This window comes from Coregonus clupeaformis, unplaced genomic scaffold (assembly GCF_020615455.1).
Source record: "Coregonus clupeaformis isolate EN_2021a unplaced genomic scaffold, ASM2061545v1 scaf0072, whole genome shotgun sequence".
Lineage (NCBI taxonomy): Eukaryota > Metazoa > Chordata > Actinopteri > Salmoniformes > Salmonidae > Coregonus > Coregonus clupeaformis.
In genome coordinates, this window is record NW_025533527.1 from 469,934 (window position 1) to 488,083 (window position 18,150).

Sequence of the window (18,150 nt, forward strand, 5' to 3'; positions counted from 1 at the left end):
GCTTTACATTACCCCGATACTGTGAAGCAAATTCACCATAATAATAACAATGTTGACGTTTGTTGCTTGTACTCTTTCTTCCCAGTCTGTGAGGAACTTCACCAAATGCCATGTGAGGAATGAACAGATCTGCAGTAAGCTGGTCAACTGTAAGAGCTGCTCCCTCAACCTCAACTGTCAATGGGAGCTCCAGCAACAGGAGTGCCATGCCATCCCTGGTGAGAAAGAAGACACGCGCACACACACACACACACACAAATGTCTTCCAAAATCTCCAAACAAGCAAGAACTCTGCTTAGCGGACTACCTGTTTGACAGCTACAAGCAAGTTTGATTGATTGGAGAACTTGTGCCAATGTTTAATGCATTATTAACTAGGGCTGGGAATTGCCTGGGACCTCACAATACGATATTATCATGATACTTAGGTGCCGATGCGTATTGCGATTTTCACGATTCTATATGTATTGTGATTCGATGTTCCAAACATATTGCTCACTATATGTCTGCTGCAGAGAGACGAGAGTGCATGAGAAAACGAGTTGTGACCAGTCAAGGAAATAAAAGTACTGAAAACGATTTAAAAAGAAGATGGAAAACAAACTATGAAGGAAAAATACTGGAGTTCTGGTGCAGGTTCAGCCAACTAGCGCAAAAGTAATATTGCGATATTGTTGATACAAAAATAATATTTTTGTTTTTTATCAGTAGTATTAACACTCTTGTAGCGTTTCCCCAGAGAAGCCATGTTTTCCCCTGTCTCTGTCTCCAGAAGAAGTTCAACACACAAAAACCAACAGACACGTACCCACACGCAGGCGCAATCAGACACACACACACACACACACACACACACAAATACAGCCACACACACACACATACAGTTGAAGTTTACATACACCTTAGACAAAAACATTTAAACTCAGTTTTTCACAATTCCTGACATTTAATCCTAGTAAAAATTCCCTGTCTTAGGTCAATTAGGATCACCACTTTATTTTAAGAATGTGAAATGTCAGAATAATAGTAGAGAGATTTATTTCAGCTTTTATTTATTTCCCAGTGGGTCAGAAGTTTACATACACTCAATTAGTATTTTGTAGCATTGCCTTTAAATTGTTTAACTTGGGTCAAACGTTTCGGGTAGCCTTCCACAAGCTTCCCACAATAAGTTGGGTGAATTTTGGGCCATTCCTCCTGACAGAGCTGGTGTAACTGAGTCAGGTTCATAGGCCTCCTTGCTCGCACACACTTTTTCAGTTCTGCCCACAAATGTTCTATAGGATTGAGGTTAGGGCTTTGTGATGGCCACTCCAATACCTTGACTTTGTTGTCCTTAAGCCATTTTGCCACAACTTTGGAAGTATGCTTGGGGTCATTGTCCATTTGGAAGACCCATTTGTGACCAAGCTTTAACTTCCTGACTGATGTCTTGAGATGTTGCTTCAATATATCCACATAATTTTCCTTCCTCATGATGCCATCTATTTTGTGAAGTGCACCAGGCCCTCCTCCAGCAAAGCACCCCCCACAGCATGATGCTGCCACCCACATGCTTCACGGTTGGCATGGTGTTCTTCGGCTTGCAAGCATCCCCCTATCTCCTCCAAACATAACGATGGTCATTATGGCCAAACAGTTCTATTTTTGTTTCATCAGACCAGAGGAAATTTCTCCAAAAAGTACGATCTTTGTCCCCATGTGCAGTTGCAAACCATAGTCTGGCTTTTTTATGGCAGTTTTGGAGCAGTGGCTTCTTCCTTGCTGAGCGGCCTTTCAGGTTATGTCGATATAGGACTCGTTTTACTGTGGATATAGATACTTTTGTACCTGTTTCCTCCAGCATCTTGACAAGGGTCCTTTGCTGTTGTTCTGGGATTGATTTGCACTTTTCGCACCAAAGTACATTCATCTCTAGGAGACGGAATGCGTCTCCTTCCTGAGCGGTATGACGGCTGCGTGGTCCCATGTTGTTTATACTTGCGTACTATTGTTTGTACAGATGAACATGGTACCTTCAGGCGTTTGGAAATTGCTCCCAAGGATGAACCAGACTTGTGGAGGTCTACAATTGTTTTTTCTGAGGTCTTGGCTGATTTTCTTTTGATTTTCCCATGATGTCAAGCAAAGAGACACTGAGTTTGACGGTAGGCCTTGTAATACATCCACAGGTACACCTCCAATTGACTCAAATGATGTAAATTAGCCTATCAGAAGCTTCTAAAGCCATGACATCATTTTCTGGAATTTTCCAAGCTGTTTAAAGGCACAGTCAATTTAGTGTATGTAAACTTCTGACCCACTGGAATTGTGATACAGTGAATTATAAGTGAAATAATCTGTTTGTAAACAATTGTTGGAAAAATTACTTGTGTCATGCACAAAGTAGATGTCCTAACCTACTTGCCAAAACTATAGTTTGTTAACAAGACATTTGTGGAGTGGTTGAAAAACGAGTTTTAATGACTCGAGGTCAAAAGTTTTGAGAATGACACAAATACTAATTTTCACAAAGTCTGCTGCCTCAGTTTTGATGATGGCAATTTGCATATACTCCAGAATGTCATGAAGAGTGATCAGATGAATTGCAATGAATTGCAAAGTCCCTCTTTGCCACGAAAATGAACTTAATCCCCAAAAAAACATTTCCACTGCATTTCAGCCCTGCCACAAAAGGACCAGCTGCCATCATGTCAGTGATTCTCTCCTTAACACAGGTGAGAGTGTTGACGAGGACAAGACTGGAGATCACCCTGTCATGCTGATTGAGTTAGAATAACAGACTGGAAGCTTTAAAAGGAGAATGGTGCTTGAAATCATTGTTCTTCCTCTGTTAACCATGGTTACCTGCAAGGAAACACGTGCCGTCATCATTGCTTTGCACAAAAAGGGCTTCACAGGCAAGGATATTGCTGCTAGTAAGATTGCACCTAAATCAACCAATTATCGGATCATCAAGAACTTCAAGGAGAGAGGTTCTATTGTTGTGGTCCTCTGTAGCTCAGCTGGTAGAGCACGGCGCTTGTAATGCGAAGGTAGTGGGTTCGATCCCCGGGACCACCCATACACAAAAAAAATTTATGCACGCATGACTGTAAGTCACTTTGGATAAAAGCGTCTGCTAAATGACTTATTATTATTATTATTATTATTATTGTGAAGAAGGCGTCAGGGCGCCCAAGAAAGTCCAGCAAGCGCCAGGACCGTCTCTTAAAGTTGATTCAGCTGCGGGATCGGGGCACCACCAGTGCAGAGCTTGCTCAGGAATGGCAGCAGGCAGGTGTGAGTGCATCTGCACGCACAGTGAGGCAAATACTTTTGGAGGATGGTCTGGTGTGAAGAAGGGCAGCAAAGAAGCCACTTCTCTCCAGGAAAAACATCAGGGTGATATTCTGCAAAAGGTACAGGGATTGGACTGCTGAGGACTAGGGTAAAGTCATTTTCTCTGATGAATCCCCTTTCCAAATGTTTGGGGCATCCGGAAAACACCTTTTCCGGAGAAGACAAGGTGAGTGCTACCATCAGTCCTGTGTCATGCCAACAGTAAAGCATCCTGAGACCATTCATGTGTGGGGTTGCTTCTCAGCCAAGGGAGTGGGCTCACTCACAATTTTGCCTAAGAACACAGCCATGAATAAAGAATGGTACCAACACATCCTCAGAGAGCAACTTCTCCCAACCATCCAAGAACAGTTTGGTGACAACCAATGCCTTTTCTAGCATGATGGAGCACCTTGCCATAAGGCAAAAGTGATAACTAAGTGGCTCGGGGAACAAAACATCAACATTTTGGGTCCATGGCCAGGAAACTCCCCAGACCTTAATCCCATTGAGAACTTGTGGTCGATCCTCAAGAGGCGGGTGGACAAACAAAAACCCACAAATTCTGACAAACTCCAAGCATTGATTATGCAAGAATGGGCTGCCATCAGTCAGGATGTGGCCCAGAAGTTAATTGACAGCATGCCAGGGCGGATTGCAGAGGTCTTGAAAACAACACTGCAAATATTGACTCTTTGCATAAACTTAATGTAATTGTCAATAAAAGCCTTTGACACTTATGGAATGATTGTAATTATACTTCAGTATACCATAGTAACATCTGACAAAAATATCTCATAACACTGAAGCAGCGAACTTTGTGAAGACCAATACTTGTGTCATTCTCAGAACTTTTGACCACGACTGTACACTACCGTTCAAAAGTTTGGGGTCACTTAGAAATGTCCTTGTTTTCGAAAGAAAAGCAATTTTGTTGTCCATTAAAATATCATCAAATTGATCAGAAATACAGTGTAGACATTGTTAATGTTGTAAATGGCTATTGTAGCTGGAAACAGCAGATTTTTTATGGAATATCTACATAGGCGTACAGAGGCCCATTATCAGCAACCATCAGTCCTGTGTTCCAATGGCACAACTCTGCCTAGGTCAGCATCCCGGAGTCTCCTCTTCACTGTTGACGTTGAGACTGGTGTTTTGCGGGTACTATTTAATGAAGCTGCCAGTTGAGGTCCTGTGAGGCGTCACTTTCTCAAACTAGACACTAATGTATTTGTCCTCTTGCTCAGTTGTGCACCGGGGCCTCCCACTCCTCTTTCTATTCTGGTTAGAGCCAGTTTGCGCTATTCTGTGAAGGGAGTAGTACACAGCGTTGTACGAGATCTTCAGTTTCTTGGCAAGTTCTCGCATGGAATAGCCTTCATTTCTCAGAACAAGAATAGACTAACGAGTTTCAGAAGAAAGTTATTTGTTTCTGGCCATTTTGAGCCTGTAATCGAACCCACAATTGCTGATGCTCCAGATACTCAACTAGTCTCAAGGCCAGTTTTATTGCTTCTTTAATCAGCACAACAGTTTTCAGCTGTGCTAACATAATTGCAAAAGGGTTTTCTAATGATCAATTAGCCTTTTAAAATGATAAACTTGGATTAGCAAACACAATGTGCCATTGGAACACAGGACTGATGGTTGCTGATAATGGGCCTCTGTACGCCTATGTAGATATTCCATTAAAAATCAGCCGCTTCCAGCTACAATAGCTATTTACAACATTAACAATGTCTACACTGTATTTCTGATCAATTTGATGTTATTTTAATGGCCACAAAAAATGCTTTTCTTTCGAAAACAAGGACATTTCTAAGTGACCCCAAACTTTTGAACAGTAGTGTATACGCTCACACAAATACAGACACACACACACACATATATATATATATATATATATATATATATATAGTATAGACACACACACACAAAAATACTGGATATACAGGCCCTAACAAACATGCATATATACACACACATGCACTACATACACACAGCCCACATACTGATGAGCACACAAGAAAATACACACAAGCACCACTACACACCTCCAAATACAGTCCATCCACAAATGCACTCTCCTCTCCAGCGCGGGGCCAGGAAGCAGGCCAATTATAATTGTTTACTTGATGTTATGAAAATGGAGCCTCAGCTGACTCACAAATGAGAGCCCAGTAAGTCAGTGTGAGCAACAGCTAGCTAGCTGTGAGTAGACCATAATGCATGTTTGCTGACAGCTTTATATAAACCTTCTGCATCTGTTTAATCAGACCAGTTTACTGAGGACACTTTGGGTCTTAGAGAGACCCCACGTTTCTGCTCTCCATCTCTCTGAGAGGCGTGTTGACAACAGAGCATCTTGTTACTTTACCATTGGACGGTACACTGATTGCATGTTCTTCTTTCTGCCCTGTAGTGTGCCTCCAGGAAACATCTCAATTCTATGAGGTGGATTTGACATGAAATTAAACTCTGTAGGAAGAGTGTGTGCATGTGTGCATACACTACATGTGGATATGGAGTTGGTCCCCCCTTAGCTGCTATAACAGCCTCCACTCTTCTGGGAAGGCTTTCCGCTAGGTGTTGGAACATTGCTGCAGGGACTTGCTTCCATTCAGCCACGAGCATTAGTGAGGTCAGGCACTGATATTGGGCGATTAGGCCTGGCTCGCAGTCAGCGTTCCAATTCATCCCAAAGTGTTCGATGGAGTTGAGGTTAGGGCTCTGTTCAGGCCAGTCAAGTTCTTCCACAACGATCTCGACAAGCCATTTCTGTATGGACCTCGCTTTGTGCACGGGGACATTGACATGCTGAAACAGGAAAGGGCCTTCCCCAAATTGTTCCCACAAAGGTGGAAGCACAGAATCATCTAGAATGCCGTTGTATGCTGTAGCGTTAAGATTTCCCTTCACTGAAACTAAGGGGGCCTAGCCCGAACCATGAAAAACAGCCCCAGACAATTATTCCTCCTCCACCAAACTTTACAGTTAGCACTATGCATTCTGGCAGGTAGCGTTCTCCTGGCATCCGCCAAACCCAGATTCGTCTGTCGGACTGTCAGATGAAGCGTGATTCATCACTCCAGAGAATGCGTTTCCACTGCTCCAGAGTCCAATGGCGGCAAGCTTTACACCACTCCAGCCGACGCTTGGCATTGCGCATGGTGATCTTAGGCTTGTGTGCGGGTGCTCGGCCATGGAAACCCATTTTATGAAGCTCCCGACGAACAGTTCTCGTGCTGACTTTGCTTCCAGAGACAGTTTGGAACTCGGTAGTGAGTGTTGCAACCGAGGACAGACGATTTGTATGCGCTACGCACTTCAGCACACGGCGGTCCCGTTCTGTGAGCTTGTGTGGCCTACCACTACACAAGTGAGCCGTTGTTTCTCCTAGACGTTTCCACTTCACAATAACACCACTTACAGTTGACCGGGGCAGCTCTAGCAGGGCAGACATTTTACGAACTGACTTGTTTGAAAGGTGGCATCCTATGACGGTGCCACGTTGAAAGTCACTGAGCTCTTCAGTAAGGCCATTCTACTGCCAATGGGCTTGATTTTATACACCTGCCAGCAATGGGTGTGGCTGAAATAGTCAAATCCACTCATTTGAAGGGATGTCCACATACTTTTATTAATTAATTTATATACAGTGCCTTCGGAAAGTTTTCAGACCCCTTGACTTTTTCCATATTTTGTTACGTTACAGCCTTATTTTTAAATGGATTAAATATGTTTTTTCCCTCAGCAATCTACACACAATACCCCATAATGACAAAGTGAAAACAGGTTTTTAGAAATGTTTGCAAATACAGTGGGGAAAAAAAGTATTTAGTCAGCCACCAATTGTGCAAGTTCTCCCACTTAAAAAGATGAGAGAGGCCTGTAATTTTCATCATAGGTACACGTCAACTATGACAGACAAAATGAGAAAAAAAATCCAGAAAATCACATTGTAGGATTTTTAATGAATTTATTTGCAAATTATGGTGGAAAATAAGTATTTGGTCAATAACAAAAGTTTCTCAATACTTTGTTATATACCCTTTGTTGGCAATGACACAGGTCAAACGTTTTCTGTAAGTCTTCACAAGGTTTTCACACACTGTTGCTGGTATTTTGGCCCATTCCGCCGTGCAGATCTCCTCTAGAGCAGTGATGTTTTGGGGCTGTCGCTGGGCAACACGGACTTTCAACTCCCTCCAAAGATTTTCTATGGGGTTGAGATCTGGAGACTGGCTAGGCCACTCCAGGACCTTGAAATGCTTCTTACGAAGCCACTCCTTCGTTGCCCGGGCGGTGTGTTTGGGATCATTGTCATGCTGAAAGACCCAGCCACGTTTCATCTTCAATGCCCTTGCTGATGGAAGGAGGTTTTCACTCAAAATCTCACGATACATGGCCCCATTCATTCTTTCCTTTACACGGATCAGTCGTCCTGGTCCCTTTGCAGAAAAACAGCCCCAAAGCATGATGTTTCCACCCCCATGCTTCACAGTAGGTATGGTGTTCTTTGGATGCAACTCAGCATTCTTTGTCCTCCAAACACGACGAGTTGAGTTTTTACCAAAAAGTTCTATTTTGGTTTCATCTGACCATATGACATTCTCCCAATCCTCTTCTGGATCATCCAAATGCACTCTAGCAAACTTCAGACGGGCCTGGACATGTACTGGCTTAAGCAGGGGGGACACGTCTGGCACTGCAGGATTTGAGTCCCTGGCGGCGTAGTGTGTTACTGATGGTAGGCTTTGTTACTTTGGTCCCAGCTCTCTGCAGGTCATTCACTAGGTCCCCCCGTGTGGTTCTGGGACTTTTGCTCACCGTTCTTGTGATCATTTTGACCCCACGGGGTGAGATCTTGCGTGGAGCCCCAGATCGAGGGAGATTATCAGTGGTCTTGTATGTCTTCCATTTCCTAATAATTGCTCCCACAGTTGATTTCTTCAAACCAAGCTGCTTACCTATTGCAGATTCAGTCTTCCCAGCCTGGTGCAGGTCTACAATTTTGTTTCTGGTGTCCTTTGACAGCTCTTTGGTCTTGGCCATAGTGGAGTTTGGAGTGTGACTGTTTGAGGTTGTGGACAGGTGTCTTTTATACTGATAACAAGTTCAAACAGGTGCCATTAATACAGGTAACGAGTGGAGGACAGAGGAGCCTCTTAAAGAAGAAGTTACAGGTCTGTGAGAGCCAGAAATCTTGCTTGTTTGTAGGTGACCAAATACTTATTTTCCACCATAATTTGCAAATAAATTCATTAAAAATCCTACAATGTGATTTTCTGGAAAAAACAATCTCAATTTGTCTGTCATAGTTGACGTGTACCTATGATGAAAATTACAGGCCTCTCTCATCTTTTTAAGTGGGAGAACTTGCACAATTGGTGGCTGACTAAATACTTATTTCCCCCACTGTATATTACAAATAAAAAACAGAGATACCTTATTTACATAAGTATTCAGAACCTTTGCTATGAGACTTGAAATTGAGCTCAGGTGCATCCTGTTTCCATTGATCATCCTTGAGATGTTTTTACAACTTGATTGTAGTCCACCTGTGGTAAATTCAATTGATTGGGAAAGGCACACACCTGTCTATATAAGGTCCCACAGTTGACAGTGCATGTTAGAGCAAAAACCATGCCATGAGGTCGAAGGAATTGTCTGTAGAGCTTCGAGACAGGATTGTGTCGAACACAGATCTGGGAGAAGGGTACCAAAACATTTCTGCAGCATTGAAGGTCCCTAAGAACACAGTGGCCCCCATCATTCTTAAATGGAGGAAGTTTGGAGCCACCAAGATTCTTCCTAGAGCTGCCCCCCCGGCCAAACTGAGCAATTGGGGGAGAAGGGCCTTGGTCAGGGAGGTGACCAAGAACCCGATGGTCACTCTGACAGAGCTCTAGAGTTCCTCTGTGGAGATGGGAGAACCTTCCAGAAGGACAACCATCTCTGCAGCACTCCACCAATCAGGCCTTTATGGTAGAGTTGACAGACGGAAGCCACTCCTCAGTAAAAGGCACATGACAGCCCACTTGGAGTTTGCCAAAAGGCACCTAAATGACTCTCAGACCATGAGAAACAAGATTCTCTGGTCTGATGAAACCAAGATTGAACTCTTTGGCCTGAATGCCAAGCGTCATGTCTGGAGGAAACCTGGCACCATCCCTATGGTGAAGCATGGTGGTGGCAGCATCATGCTGTGGGGATGTCTTTCAGCCGCAGGGACTGGGAGATTTGTCAGGGTCAAGGCAAAGATGAACGGAGCAATGTACAGAGAGATCCTTGATGGAAACCTGCTCCAGAGTGCTCAGGACCTCAGACTGAGGCGACGGTTCACCTTCCAACAGGACAACGACCCTAAGCACACAGCCAAGACAATGCACTAGTGGCTTCAGGACAAGTCCTTGAGTGGCCCAGCCAGAGCCCGGACTTGAACCCGATCGAACATCTCTGGAGAGACCTGAAAATAGCTGTGCAGCGACGCTCCCCATCCAACCTGACAGAGCTTGAGAGTATTTGCAGAGAGGAATGTGAGAAACTCCCCAAATACAGGTGTGCTAAGCTTGTAGCGTCATACCCAAGAAGACTTGAGGCTGTAATCAGTGCAAGTCTCCGAAATAAGCAGAAAAATTCCTGAGATGAAACTGGAGTTGTTTTTCCTTTAATCTCTGCAAATTGTTATTTTAATAAAGAAGGTCTCGTCCGGCGTCCGTGTAGTTTCTCGCACTGTTTGACGTGTCTGTATACTAATGCTCGACAGACACATACTTTTGTATTAATGCATGGTGGTCGACGCAATCCTCTTTGAAGAATAGTCCATCATTCTCTATCTACATCTCAACTGACTGACATTGCCTGAATTCACACCATGTCATACTTGTCAAACAACCTCGCTTTTATATTTAACGATATATCAGTGTACTGTGAGTTGCATATCAAATCCAGTTGATATGAGGGGTCTTGAGGCCAGGAGCAGAACTGTGCACTATCCAATTGTTTGGCCCAGCACAGTCAGAAGCCTGGGTCTAAATTACTGCTCTCTCCCTGTCCACAGCTCAGCTCTGTGGGGAAGGTTGGCACCACGTTGGGGAGGCCTGCCTCAGGATCAACTCCAGCAGGGAGAGCTATGACAACGCCCAGCACTACTGTAAGAACCTGGACGGGAACATAGCCTCCCTCACCACCCCCAAGCAGGTGGACTTTATACTGGACGAGCTGCAGAAGTACCAGCTACAGGAGAAGGTAAGGGAAACACCTCGGTTTAAAACGGTGTGTTGTTTTGAACGTAGTCCTTCATATAGTTCTGTCTTGAGGAATGTATTTTTTCCAAGTCGAATGCCTAAGGAATGGCCATGACAGTGGAACTTACATTAACCCATGATGATCTGAACCCAAACACATTGAACACGTGTCCTAGCTTATTTACTGATGAGTCAGCCCACACGTGATCAATTGAATATAGGGCAAACACTGAGATTTCTGTGGTCCCAACCAAACTTGTATTTATTTTGTCAAGAGTCACACTTCCTGTTTATCTGCCCACCACACATGTTGCCCACCACACGTTGGCTTTTCCAGTGATTGTGCTATATCAGGACTGAGAAGGATATGCAGGAGCAAGTATTTAACTGGTGTTATTAATTGAACAATGGAGCTAGAGGATCTCTCTCCACGGTTTTAGGGTGGAGTGTTTAAGCAGCTTCTTTCTGCTCTTTGAAGATTAACACTATTCTTAATAATAAAGCTCACCTTTGATGTTTTAAGATGCAGAGGCAACAGGTTTCCCTCTTAGCTCTTTTCTGCCAGTCATTTGGAAGAAGTTTATGCTCTCCATGGCTGCAATAATCAGTTTTCTTTTCTTCCAAGCAATTAATTATTTTTCGTCCCAGTCGGCCTGTAATAGGGATTTTTAATGAAAGTACAGCAACAAGTTTTTCAGGATTTGAATCCTGGCGTTCTCCCTCGGTTACTCAAGTGTTATGCTCTCATAAATGTTCACTGTGTGATAGATCATAGCAGGTGTTGCCGGCTAATTAACAATTTATTACAGGTAAAACTTTTGAGACATTATTGCCCATTATGAAATAACTCATACTCACAGACATTTGTAAAAGTCTAAATAAATACCTTAGTTTAATGACTCTGGCCTGACTTGGTTTTATGGGTTAGTGTTGGCTGAGGTCGGCACTTTCACTGTAATTATAGCAATTTGCCCAACGGTTTGATTGAAGATTTCACATAAACATTACTTCAATCAAATATAGAGGATGTATGTTGGGAAATGAATAACATCTTTTCATACTGACTGGCCCTCAACATAGTATGGAGTATAGAGAGACTTCTTAGCTTTAGATTCCAGGCTCTCCATCCTGAACCTCCCTCTTCTCTTTCTCTCCTCTCTGTCCTGTAGAAGATAGCTCCGTGGGTGGGCCTGAGGAAGATCAACATCTCGTACTGGGGCTGGGAGGACATGTCTCCCTTCACCAACTCCTCTCTGCAGTGGCTGCCTGGAGAGCCCAGCGACTCAGGCTTCTGTGCCTACCTGGAGAGGGTAGAGGTGGCAGGGCTCAAGGCCAACCCCTGCACCGCCACCACCGACGGACTCATCTGTGAAAAACCAGTTGGTGAGAGAGGGACTGGGAGAGAGAGAGAGCGACGGTGGGAGTATGAGAGGGAAGGAGAGCTGGAGAATAATTGAGGCGGTGGTGATTTGAATAATAAAGACTAAATACAGACTAATTCTCAAAGACACCTGCAACCCTTGTGAATTCCAAGAAGCCTCCCTTGAACATGTGATTGACCCATTCAGCAGTTGCTAGTATGTAGTCAATCTAAAGCCCAATCAGACACTATTGAATTAGAGATCAGTTGGAGTGGGAAAGAAACATTTACAACCAGAAAACCTGCTGGGTTGCCATCATCAGTGACAAGGGGCAGAATTCACTAGTCTTGTGAATTTAAAAGGGGGCAGATTGTATGAGGAGAGATACTGTATTGTTTTAGGAAGAGTAGCGGTATGACTGGAGAAGATCACAGCCTGGAGTGTTTGACAGTAGCTGACCTTCCTCCCCATCTTGGCCCCCCAGTGACCGACCGTCCCACTCACACAGACACACAACGCAAGGAAACTGGAAACACGAACAGGCCCGTCTGACTCACTGTCTTATCTTGTCTGCTTTTAGCCCCACTGAACCATTCTAGAACTCATTTAAGAGCCCAGAATAGCTGGGGAGCCAAAGCAAATGAATCCTCAAATGTGTGGTTTTGGCCGCCGTCCCTCCCATAGCTCCACTTTGTACTGACAGAGAGTAGAGGGGGAATGGGTAACCAAAGACATCCTGCAGTTTCTCATTACCTTTCTGCTTCCTCCTCTGTCGCGGGGTTGTCTCCCACTCTGAAATAACTTGCCTGTCCTAACTCAGCTCAAATTATGGGGACAGACTGAGGGAGGAAATTACTCTTGGCTACCGTCTGCTCTTGAGTTAAATGACTTATTTAATGAATGGTTATGGGTATACGTGCTGTAAAAATACTCTGTCCAAGGTAGAGATAAATGTCTGTTTTAGACACTACATGAACCCCCACAGCTGATTTTCAGCACTACTTTCAGCCTGTGCACTGGACAGACATGATTTAAATCGTATTTTCTCCTGTGGACAGTGAGCCCCAACCAGAGTGCCCGTCCGTGTAAGACGCCTTGCTCCTTGCGTACCTCCTGTGCCAACTGCACCAGCCAGACCATGGAGTGTATGTGGTGCAGCAGCACCCAGCGATGTGTGGACTCCAACGCCTACGTCATCTCCTTCCCCTACGGACAGTGTCTGGAGTGGCAGACTGGAGACTGTGTCTGTGAGTATACCAGTCAAACTGTCCAGCATCCACGTGTGTGTGTGTGTGTGTGTGTGTGTGTGTGTGTGTGTGTGTGTTTTAACACAACCTCCAAAAGGAATACGTGCAAATAGATTATTGCAACCAGTCACTCGGAACAAATACAACTGCTTGTCATCGTACCACTACTATAGACACTAATGCAAGTGAAGTGGTACATGCACAATCATTGCCTCACAACAGCATTACTCTGGTCAACAAGAATGCTGTTGGTAAAAACACTTTTAGAGTAGAATTGATAGGTTGATGGATTTTTTTTTTTTTTCAGTACCTTGCACACAGAACAAAACCTCTCTCTCTCACTCTCCTCTGTCTCCTGTCTCTGTCTTTCTGTCTCTCGCTCTGTCTGTCTGTCTCTCACTCTCTCACTCTCTCTCACTCCATATTCAGCATAGTTAAAGTTCCTGTTTGTTAGAAGTGAATCCTTCAGGGTTAATGTAGCTCAGAGAGATCAGACTCCTTCAGATGTTTGTGGATTCATTTTGCTCCACAGTCAGTCAGGTGCTTCCACTTCCCTAGACTCTTAGGTGTATGCACTGTGGGTACTGCCGTGGGTACTATGGGAAAATCAATAACGTATCGACGTTTATCCAACTCAAATGAAAAGTATGTGTTCTGGTATTTGTGTTTTCTTTGAGCTAAAAGCCCTCCGTTAAAGGTCTCAGATGTTTGATTGGTTCTGGGATTTTTACCTTCTCATGATATATAGATCCTTTTATGTCCGGAAATCCCCAGACTTTGTTACGAGATAAACAGGATATGTGTTTTACACAATTACTATTTTGAAAAGTCATGTCAAGCAGATGTTGGTACCAACAGTAGCTCTTTGTGACTCTGTTCTTATAGTCAAATGCAACGAGTAACTTGCGGTGTGCCATCTGAGGACTTCCTCTGTTTTACCACTTTTCATCATGTGAACAATTAAACAGATAGGGGAAGAGCTTTCACCACATTTCATCATGGTCACAATATGCCTGAACACCCTCTCATTATACCACAGCAGCGACAGTATTCCCAGTACAGGTCATTGTTGTACATGCACAATTAGGCCACATCCCCTCAGTGCCATCAACAAGGGAGTCTGAAGCCATTACCATTCAGCTACTAAATGATGGTCAGTGTGCTTGTAGACTATTCATTTATGGCCTGACATTTCTGATTACACTAAATACTCTATACATATCGGTTCTGAGATTTGGGGAATGTAATTAGGTAAATTGTACTATTGTTTTTATTGTCCTCCATGGTAACGCAACTCACGGAAGCCTAATAATATGGAGCCAATCAAAATGGAAATGGGTTGAAGAGTTGCTGTGTATGCTAAGCTCATACCAGGCTTTTGTAAATCACAACGTAGAGATAAAGAAATATACTGTAACAGCCAAACACAGTGCATCATTGTGATAATGTATTTTTGTTTTCAACATGTTCATTTAAAGAAATGTCATAGTTCGCCCGAGGATTATTTTATCAAGTTTAGAATGTTGCAGGTTTTTGTAGGGAGAGAACAAATATACAGAACTCAATGATTATGTGACTCCACTGAGCTGCAGGGTGGTTCTTAGCCTGTTCACTTCAGCTGAAAATCCTTGCCAAGGTTTTCCCATCAAGTGTGCTTTTTCTCCATCCACAATACCTTTCCATATTTTTTTTTTAGGTATATGATTTATTGTGTTTTGGTTTGGAGGGGATATTGAGAGAAACAGGAAACAAGATTCACTTTTGGGCGTACTATCCACAGGATGTATTTATCTGGAATGGCCGGGGGAGGTCAGTGACTCCAATCTGGCTGTGCTCCTGAAAGAATGTCCCCGTAAACACAATGTGATTCTGCTGCTGCTCCTGGAAATGGGCTTTCTCCCCGTTAAGGTCACATTTCAGCAGGTAATTAGAACTCAGCTAGGCCCCTGTTCTCCTTAGTTAGGTTCAGCTTACCTCCTACACACGCTCTCGCATGCATGAAGGCACTTTGGCATCGAAGGAGGGCAGTGCCCACTTCTTTGCGTCTGAGTGATTCACCATCCCCATCCATCTGCCTGGCACACCTCCCAAATGTCCAGCAGCATTAACCTGACCAATACCTGCACATGTTCATTAAGCAATCAACCATCCTCCCCCTGTGCTTTGAGCTCACACAGGGCGCTAGCTTGAACATAAAGGGAATCGACTGAAGTACTTGAAAATACCCATAACATTCCTTACCGCAGGACACTTCAATGGCTGACTATCCAGGACCATAAAGAAAAAGGAGCTCTCTGTTTCTGCATAGATCTGATCATTTATTGATGAGACAAACAGGCTTACGTTTCGGCGTAGCAAAAAGACATCCCTCTAGTCTCCATACAGATGCTCCATTCAGAGATCTGTCATTGAGAAGGATAAAAGTCATTAGCAGTTCTTTAAAGACGAGCTGTTTTTAAGACAACCCCAGCATTGTTTGAGAGAACAATATATTTTTAGAGGTGTTTTACTCTACTGCATAGGCTTTTGTTATGTGATCGACAGAGGTTGGGCTGGGTTATGTTTAATTTAAAGTGTTCTCAACACACAGTGGAAAAAGACAGGGTATGAACCTCCTGAAATATGAAGTAGATGGGAGTCAGAATGATGAGACTTTGAGTGTTGTATATGATTGCTTATTGAACTATCGTCTCTGGTATGCGTAAACCTAGCTTCATGCTTTTTGAAATGAGGGATTCTGCTTTTTGGTTCTTGCTACTTGGAGTGGCACTTTTGCTTGAACTTGAAATAAGTACAAGAGCCCTTTAGAAAGCCTAAAAAACTGCGCTTAGGAAGACAATATTTCCACACTGTGTAAACACTACTGCCTCTCTGAGGCCGGGTGAGGGGAGAGGAGAGCCTCTGTGTTTGTCATTATGAAGCACAAGATTGTAGTTGGAGAAAAAGACAAGAGAACCTAGAAATGAATCAGCAGCATGGTTAAATAATGCAACAGGGACAGACTCTAAAACACAGATTTTGGGGAGAAAAGTTCAGCAAACACATCTGTGGCTTATGGAAATGGGAGCGGTTCAAAACCCTATCTTCTGGCAAAAATGCTAATTCTACCATTCACTCAGGAAAACTCACATGGCAATGGAAGGGAACATCTTGGATAACTTCCTCATACCTTTTGGTCTCATATGGGTTATTTTGAGTTACCTTGTGTGTCCTACTTCAACTGTGTTTCAAAGCTATTTGTTCATATTGTTGTGCTCTCAACCAGTTGACTTGTTTAGCTACTCCATGATGGCCAAACCTGAAGAAGGTACAGTTGAAGTCGGAAGTTTACATACACTTAGGTTGGAGTCATTAAAACTCGTTTTTCAACCACTCCACACATTTCTTGTTAACAAACTATAGTTTTGGCAAGTCGGTTAGGACATCTACTTTGTGCATGACACAAGTAATTTTTCCAACAATTGTTTACAGACAGATTATTTCACTTATAATTCACTGTATCTCAATTCCAGTGGGTCAGAAGTTTACATACACTGAGTTGACTGTGCCTTTAAACAGCTTGGAAAATTCCAGAAAATGATGTCATGACTTTAGAAGCTTCTGATAGGCAAATTGACATCATTTGAGTCAATTGGAGGTGTACCTGTGGATGTATTTCAAGGCCTACCTTCAAACTCAGTGCCTCTTTGCTTGACATCATGGGAAAATCAAAATAAATCAACCAAGACCTCAGAAAAAAAATTGTAGACCTCCACAAGTCTGGTTCATCCTTGGGAGCAATTTCCAAATGCCTGAAGGTACCACGTTCATCTGTACAAACAATAGTACGCAAGTATAAACACCATGGGACCACGCAGCCATCATACCGCTCACGAAGGAGACGCGTTCTGTCTCCTAGAGATTGGTGCGAAAAGTGCAAATCAATCCCAGAACAACAGCAAAGGACCTTGTGAAGATGCTGGAGGAAACGGGTACAAAAGTATCTATATCCACAGTAAAACGAGTCCTATATCGACATAACCTGAAAGTCCGCTCAGCAAGGAAGAAGCCACTGATCCAAAACTGCCATAAAAAAGCCAGACTATGGTTTGCAACTGCACATGGGGACAAAGATCGTACTTTTTGGAGAAATGTCCTGTGGTCTGATGAAACAAAAATAGAACTGTTTGGCCATAATGACCGTTGTTATGTTTGGAGGAAAAAGGGGGATGCTTGCAAGCCGAAGAACACCATCCCAACCGTGAAGCACGGGGGTGGCAGCATCATGCAGTGGGGGTGCTTTGCTGCAGGAGGGACTGGTGCACTTCACAAAATAGATGGCATCATGAGGAAGGAAAATTATGTGGATATATTGAAGCAACATCTCAAGACATCAGTCAGGAAGTTAATGCTTGGTCGCAAATGGGTCTTCCAAATGGACAATGACCCCAAGCATACTTCCAAAGTTGTGGCAAAATGGCTTAAGGACAACAAAGTCAAGGTATTGGAGTGGCCATCACAAAGCCCTGACCTCAATCCTATAGAACATTTGTGGGCAGAACTGAAAAAGCGTGTGCGAGCAAGGAGGCCTGCGAACCTGACTTAGTTACACCAGCTATGTCAGGAGGAATGGGCCAAAATTCACCCAAGTTATTGTGGGAAGCTTGTGGAAGGCTACCCAAAACGTTTGACCCAAGTTAAACAATTTAAAGGCAATGCTACCAAATACTAATTGAGTGTATGTAAACTTCTGACCCACTGGGAATCTGATGAAAGAAATAAAAGCTGAAATAAATCATTCTCTATTATTCTGACATTTCACATTCTTAAAATAAAGTGGTGATCCTAACTGACCTCAGACATAATTTCTACTAGGATTTAATGTCAGGAATTGTGAAAAACTGAGTTTAAATATATTTGGCTAAGGTGTATGTAAACTTCCGACTTATAATATGCCATTTAGCATGTATGGGTGGTCCCGGGGATCGA

At 43.4% G+C, this 18,150-nt stretch overlaps 1 protein-coding gene across 2 annotated transcripts in view; it reads left to right on the plus strand.

The window, feature by feature from the left end:
- The window catches only part of LOC121553711 (attractin-like protein 1), a 332,670-nt gene that overhangs the window by 96,901 nt on the left and 217,619 nt on the right, over positions 1–18,150 (plus strand). For both annotated transcript variants that reach the window (XM_045213019.1, XM_041867035.2), the window contains 4 exons: positions 86–218; positions 10,388–10,575; positions 11,744–11,957; positions 12,994–13,182. In XM_045213019.1, the coding sequence (XP_045068954.1) occupies positions 86–218; positions 10,388–10,575; positions 11,744–11,957; positions 12,994–13,182 (724 nt within the window). The remainder of the gene's footprint in view (positions 1–85; positions 219–10,387; positions 10,576–11,743; positions 11,958–12,993; positions 13,183–18,150) is intronic.